The sequence below is a fragment of the Gorilla gorilla genome, chromosome 5 (genome assembly GCF_029281585.2).
Source record: "Gorilla gorilla gorilla isolate KB3781 chromosome 5, NHGRI_mGorGor1-v2.1_pri, whole genome shotgun sequence".
Lineage (NCBI taxonomy): Eukaryota > Metazoa > Chordata > Mammalia > Primates > Hominidae > Gorilla > Gorilla gorilla.
The window spans coordinates 147,530,477-147,550,019 of NC_073229.2; the positions used below are offsets into that span (position 1 = coordinate 147,530,477).

The 19,543-nt window shown below is 32.8% G+C and overlaps 1 protein-coding gene across 48 annotated transcripts in view; it reads right to left on the minus strand.

Moving 5' to 3' along the window:
• Positions 1 to 19,543, minus strand: part of TRDN (triadin) — a 419,844-nt gene that overhangs the window by 128,399 nt on the left and 271,902 nt on the right. For all 48 annotated transcript variants that reach the window (XM_031012505.2, XM_055391701.2, XM_055391743.2 and 45 more), the window contains one exon: positions 8,366 to 8,413. In XM_031012505.2, coding sequence (XP_030868365.2) covers positions 8,366 to 8,413 — 48 coding nt within the window. The remainder of the gene's footprint in view (positions 1 to 8,365; positions 8,414 to 19,543) is intronic.

Below are 19,543 nucleotides of genomic sequence, written 5' to 3' on the forward strand. Positions count from 1 at the left end.
CTCAGGCTCCATCACTATCAGTATCCCTCAAGAGTGTGGTACATTTATTACCATCCAAGAAGCAATATTGATACATCTTTATCAACCAAAGTCCATAGTTTACATTAGGGTTCACTCTTAGTTTTATACATCTTATAGATTTTGACAAAAGTATGACACGCATCTGCCATTGTAGTTTCATTCAGAATAATTTCATTACCCTAAAAATTCTCTATGCTCCACCTATTCACCCTTCTCTTCTCCCCAAACCCTAGTAACCACTGAGTTTTTAACTTTCTCCATAGTTTTGCCTTTTCCAGAATGTCATACAGTTGTAATTATACAACATGTTGACTCTTCACATTGGCATATTTCACTTAGAAATATAATTTAAGGTTTTTCTATGTATTTTTATGGCTTGACAGCTCATGTATTTTTCACACTGAATAAAAATCTCATTATATTAATGTACCAGAATTTATTTATCTGTTCACCTACTGAAGGACATCTTGGTTGCTTCCTAGTTTTAGGAAATACGAATAAAGCTGATATAAACATTAGTGTGCAGGTTTTTGCATATACATAAGCTTTCAGCTTATTTGGATAAATACCAAGGAGCATAATTGCTGGACTGCATCGTGAGAGTAAGGTTAGTTTTCTAAGAAGCTGCCAAATTGTCTTTTTGCATTTCCACAAGCAAAGAATGAGAGTTTCTGTTGCTCTACTTCCTCCCCAGCATTTTGTATTGTCAGTGTTTTGGATTTTAGCTATTCTAATAGGTGTGTAGTGGTATCTCATTGTTTTAATCTAATGACATGTTATGTTGAACATCTTTTCATATGCTTATTCCCATCTTTATATCTTATAAGCCCAACTTATAATTTTTTTCTTTCATGGACTTTGTCTTTTGTGTTTTATTTAAAATGTCATTGTCAAACCCAAGGACAACTAAATCTTCTATGTTATTTCCCAGGAATTTTATAGTTTTATGTTTTACATTTAGGTCTATGATCCACTTTGAGTTAATTTTCTTGTGGAGGATGTAAAGACTATTTTTTAGGGTTTATTGTTTTCTTTTTTCTTTTTGTTTATGGATGTCCAGTTGTCGCAACACCCATTTGTTCAAAAGTCTACCCTTTCTCCAGTAAATTGTTTTTTCTCCCTTGTCAAAGATCAGCTGATTATATTTTTGTGAGTGCATTTCTGAGTTCTCTATTCTCTTTCATTGATTTATTTGTCTGTTCTTTCACTAATATCATACTGTCCTGATTACTGTATTTTTACAGTAAGTTGTGAAGTTCAGTAGTGTCAGTTTGCCACTTAATTCTTATTTTCCAATGCTGTGTTGGCTCTTCTGGGTCTTTCGCCTTTTCATATAAACTTTAGAATTAGTTTGTCAATAGCCACAAGATAACTTGCTAGAATTGTTTTTGGAATTGTGTTAAATCTGTAGCTCAATTTAGGAAGAATTGGCAGCTTGACAATACTAAGTCATTCTATCGATGAATATGGAGTATCTCTCAATTTATTTAGTTTCTGTTTATTTTTTTTTACGTGGTTTCCCTCCAACAGGTCTTATACATAATTTAAAAAATATACCTAAGTGTTTATGTTTTTGTGCCAATATAAGTGATCGTTGTGTTTTTAATCTTGTTCATTCAAATTTTCCATTACTGATATAAGAGAGTAACTGACTTTTGCATATTAACTTTGTGCCCTGAAACCTTGTTATATTCTGTGATTAGTTCCAGGAAGTTTTTGGAATTTTCTACATAAATAAGTCATATTTGAACAAATACAGCTTTATTTTTTTCCCAACTTGTACACCATTTATTTCCTTTTCTTATATTGTTGCATTCGCTAAAACTTTCAGTATGATGTTGATGAAGGGGTGTGAAAGCAAACATCCTTGCCGTGTTCCTGACCTCAGCAGGAGAGGTTTTAACTTCGCACCATTAAATAGAATGTTAGCTGTAGGATTTCTGTAAAAATTATTTTCCAAGTTTAAGAATTTTCTGTCTATTCCTAGTTTGCTGAGAGTTTTTAACCATCAATGGGTGTTAGATGTTCTCAAATGCTTTTACCATTACTATTCATAGGGTCATGTGTTTTTTTCTTCTTTAGCCTGTTGATGTTATTGATTACTTAAACACTTTTCAAATGTCAAACTAGACTTGCATATCTGGAATACGTATAATTCGTTTTATGTATTGTTGAATTTGATTTTTTATATTTTAGATTTTTATTAAATTTCTTAAAAATTTCCACACTAACTGTATTGTAATCTTTGTGATGGATATGTACACAGAAAGAAAATTGAGGTCCAAGACTCTCAAAAAGGGTTTGGTTGGAGTAAAATAAAAGCCGATGCCATTTCAACAAACCAGAAACTGTTCTTTGTGTTGTGCTTACCAGAGTGACAGAGTGTCTCTACTGTGGATAAAGAAGTCCAGGACCCCTAGAATCCTTTCTCTTGAAAATGATATTATAAAAGGAGGACACAAGTTTGTGTTTTAAAAGATAAACCATATTATATTTAATAGATATTTGTTGAGTGTCTCTTTTCTACTGAGAGCTGGAAAAATAAGGAAGATTGTGTGGAGTTCGAACTGTGTTGTGATGCAACCACATAGACAGATTAAATACGATGATAGAGGGCTCAGAACTCTGGGTGCATAGCAGAAAGCCTGGCAAACTCGACCTGAGAAAATGAAAGAAGACTTCACAGAAACACTGGCATTTGTGATGGATTCAAAAACTGATAAAATTTGGAATGAAAGAAGAATTAGAAAGGCATTTCAAACATAAAAAAAGCATAAGAATACCATGGAGTGTGAAAGTTCATGTGGATTCTTGAATGGAGAACGTGGGGTAGAAACAGTGAACCTTGGCTGGAAAGTCACACTGAGGCTTGGTAGCAAAAGGAACTTGTGTTACCCTCTAAGGAATTTAAATGTATATGCTTCCAGTGATAAGGATTTAAAGATCCTAAAGCCAAACTTTTTCCTGCCATTGTACCAATGAATTTGCAAAATTTTGCTAAGAGAATATAGTACGTACTGAAGAACTGACAGTACAAAGTCATTATTGCCATGTTGCAAAAATAATCAGAAACCACCAGTCACACACAGTTGTTATCTACATTATCTTATCTCCAGAGACATTAAGTTCTTCTGTTCCATTTTTTATAGTTTTTTTCTGTGTGTATCAAGGGCATACTTTCTATATCCTGTGTGCCATTATTACTAATTCGCATGCTTACAACCTTACTTAAAGCATTTTATGTCATTTAATTTGGTACCCAATAGCATGCCTTATTCCTGAGATATTTTTGAAATTTAAGTGTAATGTAACATATCAGCAAAACTTTAAATATTATCATTCCATTTAGTAGATTTAAATAATATTTTAAGGTATTTTCATTTTATAATCTAAATTGGACTTTCCTGTTGATTGATTGTACTTGCAATCAGAAGACAGCTTGTTCTTCAGCATTGGGGGCAATGTGGAAATGTCTTGAGCATGGAAAACATGTCTTACAAGTGAGAATTGAACAATATTAGAGATGGAAGGTCCTTTAGAGATAGCTTAATACAATAATATTTGCTTATTTAAAAAAGGCAGTGCAAGGCAAATAAGTAGCCCAGTCACAGAACAAATGATTGATAGAGCTAAACTAAGCCCAAAGTTTTATTTCGAGATAGCTCTGTGCTCTATTGTTCAAGCAGGTTAACATTTTATAATTGCCACTGGCTATCATCAATTATTTCTTCTTTGAAGACCAAAGTTGTAAGTGCTAACTCCAAGTTAAGAATTTTTGACCATGGAATGCAATGTAAAGGCTTGAAATGAGAATGCAGATTCTCTGTCTGGGAAATAATTTTTCCTTTTTTTTCTGTATAAAAATCAAGTGAAGTAAAACCCAGACTTTTCAGGTCATAATGATGAAAAACTTTTTAACTACTACTTTGACATTCCAAGATCTGAGTTAAATTTTGACTCTTAAAGCATTGCTTTACAACTAGCTTGTAATATATCACTGGTCTATAAAAATTGGGACAATAATAGTCACAAAGATGCAGGTAAATGTTGTGTAGAATATTGATAAAGTGTTCATTTTCATTACTAAAATTACTTGACCTGAAATGTGTAATTTAATTTACAATGAGAATACAGTAACAATGCATTTTTACATAGGGCTGATGGTTTCAGACTATTTCTGTGATTTAATTTTAGAGTATGAAACTTAAATTTCAGTAATTTGGTCCAGGAACTGGAAAAGCAATTGATGATAAGGAACTTTATTTAAGATAGTGAAAACCAATTCATTTGTCTTTTCATAAATAGGCCTGTAGTGGAAAGCTAATCTGTAAATAAAAGAAGAAAATAAATAAAAAGGAAACAAAATTTCTCAGGAAACAATCTTTGCTCTGACCGCTCAGCTTTATAATGTAGCAGCTTGTAATATACTTTCTATTAAAGATTCTTAAGGGAAAAAGAGATACAACCTACTACGGCTTCAGCATAATAGCAGGAGTGAAGGTAAATATTAATAGATAAAAAATGAAATTAGCAGCTCAATAATCTTAAACTCATAAAAAGTATTTTCTTGCTGTGTTGCATGGTGAACATTATAATGCATTTCTGATTTCTTTTATATAATCTTGTCTAGAATGTCAAAGGGATACATAAAGTTGGTTATTCCCTCACAGACATAATTGACACACATTGCCCATTTTTTGGGGTGAAATTCTCTTTAATGTTGAATAGCAATCCTATCAATGTCTGAATCACATGAATCAAATATTGCATGGCAGAAAGCAGACCTCTATGAGAAATTAATGTTAACAATATGAACTTCCATTGAGTACGTATTATTCTGCTGTGATAAGTAGGATTTAGATCTGTCTCTTATTAAAGGAATAGTGTGAGTGGAAAGAAAGAATTATAAAAGAAGGGACTAGAAAGTAATTTCCCATTAATGAGATAAAATATAAGAATAAATTGTTTTCATAATATTAAGTAAAATAAGAGTAAGAAGAAGTAAAATGTATTATGTGAGTAAGTGAGGCAGTGGAGTGGAGAATTGAGTTGCTAATGGTTCTCTTGAAAATATATAAACTACATAAACAAGGAGAGTATCCTCGTTTTCATGCATTGCCTTCATATAGACCATCTTCTCTCCGAAGCCCATGCTATGCCCCTCACACCCATTCCCCAGCGCCTGGCCAGTTGTGGGCGCTCAATAAATATTAAACAACCAAAGCACGAAGTATTGTCAAAAAGTTTAGAATTCACAGGAATCTATAATATTGTTATTACAATTTAACATTTATTGAGGGTCAACAGCATGACTTAGTCAACATATGCAAATAAGTTATTTTAAAAATACATATTAAGCAAATAATTAAATACAATTGTGTTAACTAAATCTTCTGTTTTACTTCATTGATTTTAAATGTAAAATTGTTTCTGTCTTTTTTTATAACTTTGGTACACCAAGAAATATGAACATTCATTATATTCAAATGGATAAAGTTTTCTCAGGGAAATCATTACTCTTAGATATTATTAGCATTCACTTGAAAGTATGGAATAAATCTACAATCAGTACACATCACAGATTTTAAAAAGACCAGTGCATACACAAAGAAGAGAAGAATCTGATAAGGTGGATGAGGACAGTGACAGATTTACAAAACTTGCAATAGCACTTGGGTTTTGCCTGGTGTTGTGACAATGTAAAACACTATTACAATTATGTAGGGAACCACTGTTTACAGAATAGCATCAAAAGCAAAGAAACAAACTCTTCAAGTGGACACAAATTAGCCCATTTATGAATTTCAAAACATTCCTTAATTTAAGGCAAAGTTGAATATTTTATTATAGTGAAATCTTATACATTTATGATCAACAGGCTCCAACTTTATACTTAATAAAATGTTTACTAACTGTGTTAAAATTTATTTTTTGATGGTTAGTAGACAAATTTTATTTAATTACCTAAAAATATTTTTGTCGTGTTTCTACTTAACTGACTGTCGAAGTGATTTTTAATTGTTAAGAGAATTGAACACTACATTATTCTGTAATAAAACTTTCAACTTAATTTTGAGATACTGGAATATCCATAAGTATTTAAGTCCAGAGATTCAATATGCACAATTATACTCAGATCACAAAGTGTACTTCAACTCTGTTAAGAGTAACAAAAATCATATAATTTTCCTAAATAAAGTCCACATGTTTAAACAAACAAATAAAATAAATATTTAAAGAGGATTTAACTATATTTCAATGAATTATAAACTAATAATAGATTATTTATACTTCTGAAGATAACTAAAAACTATGTAAGAAAGCAAATTATACAAGTCTTAAAGCATTATGCATAACTATTAGAATAATATGAGACAATTTATAGAATGTCATTACTTCTCATATTACTTTATTAAAAGCACAAAATATCTATTTTTCGTATCAGTTATTAGTAATAGATATACTATCATAAAAATATGCAAAATATCCAAATATATTATTTCCTATGATTGTTATGATTGAAAAATATGAGGCCATTGTCATACAATATTTAAAATTGAAATGATTTACTAAGTCAATATAAAAATAGCCATTGAAAGAACCTCATTTTTTTCACACAATCCAAGAGCCTAAGCTTTAATAAGATAAAAGAAGATTTTAGTAAACAAAATTATAAAATCATCTGAAGGAGTAAGATCATATCTCTAAGAACCATTTCCAGTCTCTTGTCCACTAGAGGAGACATTATAAAATTAATGAAACTGACACCAATGTGACGATCAGAAGAAAGAAACAATCTGTTGTCAAATCAATTGTCTGTTTGGTACTATTATTAGTGTGGGTGTTTTATATTCTAGTCAATCTTCTTTTGATATACTGTGGCTATGAAAACAACCTATGAATGTCATGAGTAATCAGCACTTTTATACTAGAGGGGGAAGCTATAAAACTCAATGAAATCAAAGTAATTTGATAATTTATGTCATCTGTGTTGAAACTGATTTTATAAGAAAAAATGCCTAAGTATCTGTTACATGCTTATCTAGAAGTTTACACATTTTCATATCCTTTCACATATGTTTTCATGTTTGCCCTATACAACATCTTCTCAGATGGGCAGATCAGGGATAATTACCTTTATTTTTTAAAAAAATAAATTTAGACTCAGGAACACGCATAAATGAACACACTGAAATTAGGATCCAGTGCTCCCACTTTATATTTCAGAAACTAAAATTCCACTCTTCTTCAAAAAGAAACCAACAGAAACATCTACTGAACTGTAAAATTTCAGAGTCCCCAGAAGCCAAAATAAATTGGAAAACATTTTCCATGCAATTATAATGGGATTTTATTTTGAAAAGCCCAAGGAAATAAATTCTTAACCAATCTTTTTACTTAACTGAATTCTTAACCTTAGTTTACTTATTTGACATGTGAGGGATTGAAGGATTTTCTTGATATATTTATGTCAAAAGATCTTAACTTCTGATATTAGGATTTCATACATTTAATTGCCTCTCAAATTTGAAGGAGAAATCATTTAGACTTTGTTCTTGATAAAATTATTGCAAGTTCTAATTTAATTTATTACAATAAATATAGTATTATTATATGAGAGCAATGACATGAGGGAACGACAATTAAAATTACTAGCACACTTGAGCTCTAAGAGAAGCCACATCACTTTAAATGTTTTAAGTTTAGTGTACTGTAGCATTTTTCTCAAGCAGACTCTGGAGTGATCTATTTACGATATAACTACATAAATACAAATAAAATGCATTAACTATTTTATACCATTATGATTTATAACACTGAAATTTCAGACCTTTTGGGAGAATGAATAGTTGAAGTCATAAAATAGTATATATCATAATATACTCTACTTACTGTTGCCGTTATTTTCTTCATTTTAACTTTTACATATGTTTTTCAAGCAACAGAAATAGTTTTTGCATATATAGGATTGGGCCATGTTTATTTTTCAAATTATAATCAGTAAGGTGGTGTTAAAACCACACATCAAATAGGAATATGTCTACCAGTTCCCCTGGATCATTGTCTTATTCCCAGCAATCTTCAGCATGTCCCCTGAGGTAATTAAACAGTTTGTGGAGTTTCCCTGTTCGGAACTGATATTCAAAGTTTAGTTACACAAAAGAAAGACCAACCCAGATTGCTGTCTCACATTCTCCCTGGCACAGAAAAACATGCAAGGACAGTGATAAAGAGTAATAGACTTAAAGGTTATTGTCTTCTGCCTGTCTGAATCCAGTGCTTTCCTCCGCATGTTGTTGTCTTTCTAAAGAAGATAATGTCAACCTCCTTCATTTTTTTTTACCTTGCTCCACTGTCTTGGTTGTTTTCTCTTCCTTCTTTCCAGGTACAGCTGCAAAACAAAGATAAGGTTTAGAGAGGAGTTCCAGACAGAAATACTGCTTCTGCTCAAAAAAAGCATTTTGGAGTTCTTTCAATGCTAAATCTTTCTTTTACACAAGTTATTTTGAAGCTTCTTAAACATTTCTCATTTCTCTATAATGCAATTGAAACCAGATTTTATATCTAAAGAATTAAAGAAAAAAGTGATAATCCCTTGCATTATTCTGCCTACATTTCTGCAATTCTATCTGTTTTATTCCTTTACACTCAGCTTTGATAAACAAGCTCTACATAGAATTCCACTTGACAGGACTATGATTAATCTACTTACATTCCAGGTTATTGCTGGAGTCATTTAGTGTCTTGTAAATGTCAACTAGATGCTCCTTTATATTCGTGCTTAACATAGCTTAATCAGCTGAAAGAATAGTGTAGTCATGCCTGAGATTCATTTAAATATTAAATGAAACCATCCCAAATCATCAGTAACCAAAAGGGGATTATTTGGGTGCTGTATCCCTTTCTCTAAGATGTTTTGCTCTCAGTGAAGTATTCACTGTTTGCCTATTTACAGTAGTTGACAGTCCAAAAGTAGAACAGTACAAATGATTCATTCGGAATCAGTGCACCCCACTGAAATAATTGATTCAAGAAAATCTTCAGAGTTCATTAGCAACCATTAAATGAAAGATTGATGAGGAACTGATTATTGCTATTGCACCCAAGTATCACCCCACATAAAACTGAAAGAAGAAAAAATACAACTTTAAAATGAAGAAATGTGTCTGTAGCCAACTTAACCCACTGATGAAACTTAGAAACATTCATTCATATCAGGACATCCAGACATCTTTTGCTTCCTGATGAGATGCCATGTGGCATATACAGTATCATCTCTAAAGTATTATTTCCAAGGTATCCAACTGAAATTTAGCTAAGCCAGATTTAGCTTCCAGTTTCATCAAATACAGGATGTATAGAACATTTTAAACCATATTGTGAAGAAATAATTAGACCAATCAAAAATGTCTATAAGGCAACTGGTCCTGATCTTTGTAAAAAGACAGTGTAATTAAGAAGGGAAGAAGGAAGGAGGGAGGGAGGGAAAAAAAGGAGGTGAATTTCACCTTTGATTATATCTGTTGAAAAAAACAGATATCCAAAAATTTGAATATGCACTGGTTAGAAAAAATTCCCTATATTTCCAGGAAAGTAACCTATTATTTTACCCAATTATGACCCAAAAATAGAGCAAACCATGTGACTGTGAAGCAAGGAAGATGTTAAACTAAAAAGCAAATAAATATGTATGAACCTCACAAATCACACCTGTAGATAAATCTTACATAACACAAGATATTATAGGGTAAATACCAATGAATGCTATGCTCTTTATTTTGCTGTTTTTGTTAGATTATGGTCAATATTAGGGTTAGGACAGTGGGAAGGGGTAAGCAAGTTGGCCTTCAATGCTGAAATAAAGGCACAAGTCCCAAGATACTCCTGAGGTGACTTTCCAGAACTGATTTATTACCAGAAAAGAACTGTGCAGTTTAGCCTGAAATTATCAAATTCCCTTGAAGGGCAACCACAGTTCTGGTTATTCTAAGGGATTATGTGTCCTAGAAGAAGAAGCAATGAATGTTTTAGAGTGCACAGTCCAGTTTTGCCACTGAATTACTGCAAAAATGAGTGCACATTATTTTACCTTGAGCCTTATTCTTTTTGTTAAAAATGCAGATAATGCTACAAGAGCTGTTTTAAGGTCTAAATGAAAACAATTTAAGGAAATCAGCCCAGTGGCAGCCACATAACTCATTAAATGGAAGCTGTTATTATTTTATTAACCTTTGCCTAAAACACAATCATCTCACTTTCACAGGCTAACTCCTGTTTATTCATCCAATCTTATTTTAGGGCTGTAATACATTTTCTTTAAAAGGCAAATTAAATCTGAAAAATAAAGAAAATTTCTATAAAAATAACATTAAAATTGTTCATAGATTAGTTAGACATAAGTAATGAGTAAAGGGCAACGTAGAAATACATATCTGAAGAAATAGCCTGGAATTCATCCCAGAGAAACAAAAAGATGGAAAATATACAGGAGGTTAACAGACATAGAAGATATAATTCATCTTAACATACATCTAATTGAACTTATAAAATAAAAGATTAGACAGTGTGAGGAAGAAGCGATATTTGAAGAGATAATAGCTACAACTTCTCCAGAATTTCAGGCACTAGCAATAGGATTCTGGAAGCACAAGAAATCTAAGTAGGGAAAGGATGGGCTAATTTAATTAATATCTTTCCCTTACATTGTAACAATAAAATAAAATAAAATAAAATAAAATAACTATTTTCTTTTAAATTGCACAAATCCTACTACTGTCTCTTAGAAAAATATCAGTCTTTCTATGCAGTAGTGTCACATTTTGGCTTTAATTTCAGTATTTCCTGATACCTAATAATGCCACATGCTTTTGATATACTTATCAGCATTTAGATAACCTCTTCTGTGGAGTGCCTCTTCAGATTTTTGCCTAATTTTTTAATGTTTTTTACATTGATTTGTATGCATTTGTAATATTCTAAATGAGTCTTTTAAAATATATATATACACATACACACATATATACTTATACTGTAAATGTCTTCTTCCACTTACATTTTTTTCTCTCTGGTTTACGTTAACAGGAGTTTTAATGATAATTAAATTCAATGTATCAATCTTTCCTTTGTAACTAATACTTTTTGTATTCTATTTAAAAAGATTTGCCTCCACCACGGTTATAAGATATTCTAAATTTTCCACATTTTTTCCTGGTAGCATTATAATTTTTAATCATTTAAATTTAGAAGTACAATCCACTGAATTATTATTTGTGTAAGGTGTGAGATAAAATTTCACATTTTTCCTAATGGATACCACTCAGTCTTGATTACTCCTGTAGGTTTAAGATAATTCTTGATATCTACTACTACAAACCTTCCAGTTTGATCTTGTTCAGGATTGTCTTGGCTATTCTTAGACATTTGCTTTTTCATATGAAAATCGAGTCAGCTTATCAATTTAAATAAAACAATAGCAACAACAAGAAATCTGCTAGGATTTTGACTGGGATTATGATGAATTAATAGATCATTTTGAGAATTGATATCTTTGCAAAATCAAGTCATCTGATTGGTGAACATAAAATATCCCTCCATTGAGTTTTGTGTTCCTTAATTTCTCAAATATGTTAAAATGTAAGAGATCTTCAAGAACATTATGCATAATTTGTTACATTTATTTCAAGATATTTTATGGATTTGATGCTATTATATTAGAACAGCATTGTAGTCATCTTTCACTTTATTTTCCAAAGTTTTGCTCTTGAATTGTAAAGCAGTTATGTTTCATTTGACATTTTATGCAGAAAACTTGCTAGTCACTCAGTTGTAGCAATTTTCCTCTATAGATTGTTTTGAATTTTTTAAGTGGATAATCATATCATTTGTGAATAACGTGTTTTATTTCTTACTTCTCTATTTGCATATTTACGATTTCTTTTTCTCATTTTACTGCACTGGATGGAAAACCCACTATGGTGTGTGATAGAACTGGTGATTGCAAACATTCTTATTTTGTTTTGATTAGCAGGGGGAAAACCTTTAATTTCCTCCATTAGGTATGATGTTTGCTAATGGTTTTTGCAGATGTTTTATCAGATTAAGTAAGTTTCTATACTTGTGATGAATTATATCAAATGCATCTACTATGATGAATATAGTTTCCTTTTATTCTGGCTAATTACATCAATTTGTGTGTATTTTAATTTTTTGAGCTTGCATTTCTGAAATTAAACCAACCTGACTGCATTTTATCTTTCATACATACTAGCAGACTTAATCTGCTAATATTTTGTTTAGACCTATGCCTCTAGGTTTACAAGAAGCTTATATATATATATATATATATATATATATATATATACACACACACACACACACACACATACATATATACGTGTGTATATATATATATATATATATAGTTGTTGCTCTACTTAAGTTTTGGTATTACAGTAATTCTAACTCCATATAATGAGAGAATATTACCTCTTTTTCTATTCTCTGGAAAATTTGATGTAAGATTGGTGCTAATTTTTTCTTAAATGTTTGAAATAATTCACCAGTGAAACCATCTGGCTAAAATTGAGGGAGGGGAATAGAATTACAATTATAAATTTAAAATTTTAATTTTATTAAAATGTTTTAGTTTATTGGAAAATCTTTTTATTTGCTTATTATCTATAGAATCTGTAGCGATGGTCCCTTTTTATTTCTGATATTGATATTTTGTACCTTCTCTGTTTTTTCTTAATATATTTTCATAAGCATTCATAATTTTTATTGTATTTTATTGATAATAATATTTTGACTTTTCCTGTTGTACTACTTGATTTCTAAATAAATAGCTTTGGCTCTTTCATTTATTTCTCTTCCTTCTACTTTCCTTGGGTTTAATTTTATGAATTAAAAAATATTGACTTCTTAGCTATCTTCTATTCTGCCTTTTTTCTTTTCTGATGAATGTTTCTAAAAGCATATAAATTTTATCATACATTTGTTCATTAGATCTCCAAAATCCCACTTTTTTCTTTGACTTACAGAATACTTAGAAATGTATTACTTACATTTACCATAGCACCTAGAATTGTTCCTAACATAATAATTAATTAATATAGATTTGTTTTGTAATTAATGTATCACTTGGCAAAAGATATGTCTTGATAATAAATATTTTCAGTTGAAAGAGAAAAGAGATCAGTTTCAATGTTAGTGGTTTTCCTGGAAAAGGAGATTTTAGGTATAGCCAATGATATATGAGGAAAGACAAAGGAGTGGCAAAGACTTAGATGTTCCTAGAGGAAGTGTAGTTTGAGCAGAGGATTTCCAGAGAGGAGATAAGGGATAGTCTAAAAATAGAGAATAGGAACAAATGCAGAAACCTTTGAAAGCCAAATTAGAGCTACACTTTACAATGTACGCTATAAGAGGCTAGTAAGATGTGTAGTACCTGAGTCTATTCTATGAATGTTCTGTCTCAAATCAACATGGAAATGAAACACTGACAATTTGTAACTATAATAGAGCCACATAGGTAGGTATTCTTATTCATAATTCTTTTATTCAGAATAATCATTATAAGTATGTTTAGGAAATACACATTTTTTAGTTATTTTAATTGAATCCCTTGAAGGGTACATGTCTCAGAAAACAACTGAAGTGTGACTTACATATAAAGACCAAGTTTTCTTTTCAACTATGGGTTCATAATTTCTGGCACACATATTAAATAGAGAAGGCTAATCCCTTAAAGTGCTATGTTTTTTGTTGCTCAGAAAAGGTCACTGGAAATGCTGATTATCTATACAGAAAAGATGACATTTCACATAAAATGTTGATCCTTTCATTTCTGGTTCTAATGTAAAATTCATCAATTCTAATTCTATGAAGAGCAAACATTAGAAATAAACAGCTCATCAAAGTAAGTGAATTTTTTAACTGCTTGGAGTCAAAAGAAGACCGTCATCAATTTCTCTTTCTATACCACAAGATATCTGGAATATCCTTTAGTGCCGAGTGAAGAAATTTTTCTACCTTTGTAGAAGCGTATTTTAGAAAAAAAAATAGATTCTTATTTCACTACTTCAGAAATCAAAACTAATGTAAAGGAGACAAAGCAGCTAACACATTTGGTATGTAATGCCCAGATTAGGGCTATTCTTTAGCTAAACCCGGAGCTGAGACATTGGTTTTATGTAGTTTTAGGCTTTTATTTCACTATTCTTCCCTACAATTTTCCTTCAGCACCCAATTCTCCAATACAATTGACATCCCTCCCTTTTTTCTCCGTATCACCCATGGGGGCTCTGATGTATGCCCTTTATTAGCAGTATTAGCAGGTGCTTTTTTTTTTTTTTATGGAGTTTTGCATTTGTCGCCCAGGCTGGAGTGTAATGGCGCAATCTTGGCTCACTGCAACCTCTGCCTTCTGGGTTCAAGCGATTCTCCTGCCTCAGCCTCCCGAGTAGCTGGGATTACAGGCGCCCGCCACCATGCCTGGCTAATTTTTTGTATTTGTTTTGTTTTGTTTTGTTTTGTTTGTTTTAGTAGAGACAGGGTTTCACCATGTTGGTCAGGCTGGTCTCGAACTCCTGACCTCAGGTGATCTACCTGCCTCGGCCTCCCAAAGCACTGGGATTACAGGCGTGAGCCACCGCGCCCAGCCTAGTAGGTACTTTTAAATGGAGAAGTGAGACTTACCTAGAGGAGAAGTATGCTAGAACAGTGGTGAGGAAGTGAGGAGTGGTAAGAAAATATTGTGCCGTTTGAAGTGTCCCTCATATGACACATATTACTTCGGAGAGGTAGACCTACAGCCATAGCATGATAAACTATTATTTCCAAAGATAGAATGCTATTATTTCCAAAAATATAAGATACTGCCAGAAATGTAAGAACTGTCCATGATCTATTCAGATTTTACAGGTACTGCCCCGAGAGGTCATTGACTGAAACATTGGAATAAATCACTAATTATGAAAGAAAAAATATTGCATCAATTTAGTCTCCAGATACATATTATGGTGGAAAGTGGAAACAGAGGTTTCTCGTCAATTCTCAGGTGATGTTAACTACTTAATCTGTTCACAAGGCTATCACTTCCTGCTCCAATCTTCCTACAGTCTTCTAACATAGTCAGAATTATGAACATAGCATTATAGGATTGTTGTAGCATAGAAAACAAGGCATGTCTAAAGATGAAGTTGGAAAAGGATATAGGAGCCAGTTCTTGGGGCACTCTATATGCCATTTTAACAAGCTTGGATTTTATCTTATGGAAAATGGGAACAGAGTATTAAATTTTAAGTGGCTTATTCAGTTTTGTGGTTTTACTAAATTATTGTGGCTATTGGGATGTTCTACTAGATGAATATTAGTGGAATAAAAATAAAAAACATGAGGGCAGCATGAGGTTATTTCAGTGGTTCTGGTAGAAGACAATGAAGGCTTGAATTAGTATGGTAGTAATGGCTACAAATAAGAGAAAATATGCTCAAGAAACAGAAACAGTAAGTTGGAAAGAGAAAATGAGGAGTTTAGGTTAAGAAAGATTGAATGTGAAGGGGATTTTTTTGTTTGTTTGTTTTTTTGAGACCGAGCCTGGCTCTGTCGCCCAGGCTGGAGTGCGGTGGCCAGATCTCGGCTCACCGCAAGCTTCGCCTCCTGGGTTCACGCCATTCTCCTGCCTCAGCCTCCCGAGTAGCTGGGATTACAGGCACCTGCCACCACGCCTGGCTAATTTTTCGTATTTTTAGTAGAGACGGAGTTTCACCGTGTTAGCCAGGATGTTCTCGATCTCCTGACCTCATGATCCACCCATCTCGGCCTCCCAAAGTGCTGGGACTGCAGGCATGAGCCACTGCGCCTGGCCGTGAAGGGGAATTTTTTTTTAATTTTTTTTTTTTATTTTAAGTTCCGGGGTACAAGTGCAGGAAGCGCAGGTTTGTTACACAGGTAAACGTGTGCCATGGTGGTTTGCTGTACCTATCAACCTATCACCTAGGTATTAAGCCCAGCATGCATTAGCTATTGTGAAGGTGAATTTGAAGATATTTATTGGGCAGTTGAACATACAAGCCTGAAATTCATTAAAAAATTCTGAGATGGGGACACAGGATTGAAAAAACTTCATGATATAGGGCAGAGTTTCAACTTTGAGAGCAGATATATCTCAAAAGGAAATGGTACAGAATGAGAAGTTCAGATGATTAATAATGAATTATGAGGAACATCAACAATCACGAGGCAACAGATGAAAGAAAAAACACAAAGAAGCCAGAAATAAAGGCCAGTCATATGGAGAGAACCAGGGGACTATATTGTCATGGTAGCCCAACAACAGAGAAGTTTGGAGAAGAGACAAAGTGATAAATGCAACTGAGAAATCTAGTAACATAAGGATGGAAGCATTCTGTTGGCTTAGCAATGATGATGTCATCAGCAGCTTCAGTGGCATGGTAGGGACAGGAGCTTAGTCTTTGTGGAAGGCCAGAGGCAGCGCTAGGACTCCAGCATTCAGAAAGCTGGCTGACATGGGAAGGAGATAAAGTGGTAGAGAGACAGAGAGAAAGAGAGAGAGAGAGAGAGAGACAGGGAGAGAGAGAGAGGTGTAAATCAAGTAAAAGGAGTAATTTTGAATCGGAGAAAAAACATTTCCAAGATGAGGAATAATGCCAGTAACAAGAAAGAGGAGGATGCCACAAAATGGGATGGATGACTAATTTGGAAGGAAAAACTGGAGAAACTGGTCCTGAAGAGAAGGAGAAACACTACCTCTGAGATTAAAAGAGAGATGGATATGTGCCACATTTTCTTTATCCAGTCTATCATTGATGGGCATTTGGGTTGGTTCCAAGTCTTTGCTATTGTGAATAGTGCTGCAATAAACATACGTGTGCATGTGTCTTTATAGTAGAATGATTTATAATCCTTTAGGTATATATACCCAGTAATAGGATTGCTGGGTCAAACAGTATTTCTGGTTCTAGATCCTTGAGGAATTGCCACACTGTCTTCCACAATGGTTGAACACCATAGAATACTATGCAGCCATAAAAAAACGATGAGTTCATGTCCTTTGCAGGGACATGGATGAAAGTGGAAACCATCATTCTCAGCAAACTAACACAAGAACAGAAAACCAAACATTGCATGTTCTCACACATAAGTGGGAGCTGAACAATGATAACAGGGAGGGGAACATCACACACCCGGGTCTGTCGGTGGGTGGGGGGCAAAGGGAGGGATAGCATTAGGAGAAATACCTAATGTAGATGACGGGTTGATGGGTTCAGCAAACCACCATGGCACGTGTATACCCACGTAACAAAACTTCACGTTTTGCACATGTACCCCAGAACTTAAAGTATAATAAAAAAAGAGAGAGAGAGAGAGATGGATATGGGCTAAATAAAAACACCAGCTACTATCCTATTTTTTATTCCCAGCCAACTATCTTCATCATCATTTCTCATATACTTCACTCCCTCTTTCCTCATTCAATTTGTCACCCTTTATGGTTTTTGGATGTCACTCCCCTGAAAATTCTGTATTGAAAATTATTAATATATTACGTACCTGACAAATCCCATGACCACCACCTTCCTATTGAAAGTTTTTTTTTTCTGCAGTTACTGAAGTTATTTTAGTCTGCTTTTATCTTTGATTTTCCTTGTTCTTTCCCCAAACAAATGCAAATATAAATGTTACCTTATCTCATCATGATCAGACAAGCTCAATTACCTCCATGCAAAGGGCACCAATGTATACATCTCCAGCCTATCATTGTCTGGAGCCCTAGTTTTACTTCTAGAACCACCTGTGTGATGCTACCTTCATGTGCTACTAGCACTTTGACTTAAATTTATGTAAAATTAATCTTGCCTTTTCTCTCCAAAGTCTTTCGCTTTTCTTTTTCATTGTTATTAAGAATATTAACAATAATCTTCTAGCAGCCAGTCTGAAGAACGCTATTGTCATTAAATTATTTTTCTTTTCTTCCTTCCCAAAGCTTATCATCAGTTGTGAAATTCCACTGAATCTACTTCTTTATTAGTGCTAACATAATCTCTCACTCTTCCAATCTCATAACTAATGCCCTAGTCCAGGTACTAATACTTGTCACTACATTGTTGAGAATCTTTCTAATCTGCCTATTTCAAAATTTTCCTTTATGAGTTACTTTTCCTAAAGCATATGTTTGAGTGTTATTTATAAACTCACAATTTTTCATCATCTCCCTAATTGCCCATGGAATAAAGTCCAATTTTAAAATAAGGCCTTTTACGGCATTATTAGCCCAGGTTATATTAATTCCTACAATGGTCTTGAGATAATTACTGTTCCTCATATACATACCACAAATTTGTATCACTTTGCCTTGCTCTGAAATCTATGCCCAGGATATTTTTTTCTAACTCATTTACATAGCAAAACCCCATCTCTTATTTAAGGCTTAACTCTAAAGTCATCTTCTGCCGTAAACATTGTCTTTTCCCCAGGTAAGATTAATTTTCAAACTTCCATAGAACTTTACCTGTATTTATGTCTCTACCCTGATGGCTTTCAACCTTGAAATATGGTAATACAAAAAACTTTCATTGACAGTAAAACTTCAGGCCAGCTTAGTGACTTAATAAAGGTTCACCTATTTTTAGTATTTTAAATTGCTCAAGAACAATATTAACATTTAAAATTTTTCTCAATTTTTCATATAATATATAATCCACAAATATATGGTGAGTAAATATGAAAATGATTAGAAAACTGCAAGGTGAAAATCAGATATAAATTAGCAAGCTGCTATCATATTAATGATTAAATACTATGTATCTCCAAATTAAATGACTTAAAAGTAGGCTTAAGATAAGACAATTTATGCTGCAGATAAATTGACACATTACAGTGAACACCTTAAAATATTAAATTATTATTCATCTTCAAAAACATTAAAACAATTACAAAATTAGTAATTTCCACTTAACATTGCACACAGTTCCTAGTTTAAGCCTTGATTTAGAACAATTTTGTAATATCTTAAAAACAAAAAAAAATACTTGCTTATTCTACTCACATGTGAAAGGCTAGAGGTGGACCAGATGTAAAGTATGCTAAGTATTGTGGAATTTGGGAATTGGGTAGTAAATACATGATGAGAACAATATATTTTTTCATGCACGGCTGATTGTCAGTGAGAGGTAGGAGATGAATAAGTTACTTGACAAATGAGAAAAGTATCCTTTGATTTTTGTTTGTAATTTGTCAAATTGGTAAAACCCTTCATGAGTTTCAAAACAGCTATGGTTGCTTTGAAAAGGACACTTATTTCTGTTCGTGCTGTAGTTGCAAATAAACTCAATATGTAGAATTATATTTAAATTGAGAATTGGGGTATGAGATCTATGACCAACTAGAAGCAAAGTAGTTGATGTCAATAATGTATGTGAATAGATAGATAATTTATTTTCTTTCACTTCCCTCTAAGCCTGACAAGCAAGTCTACGTAACCCCAACCAAAATGTTTGGC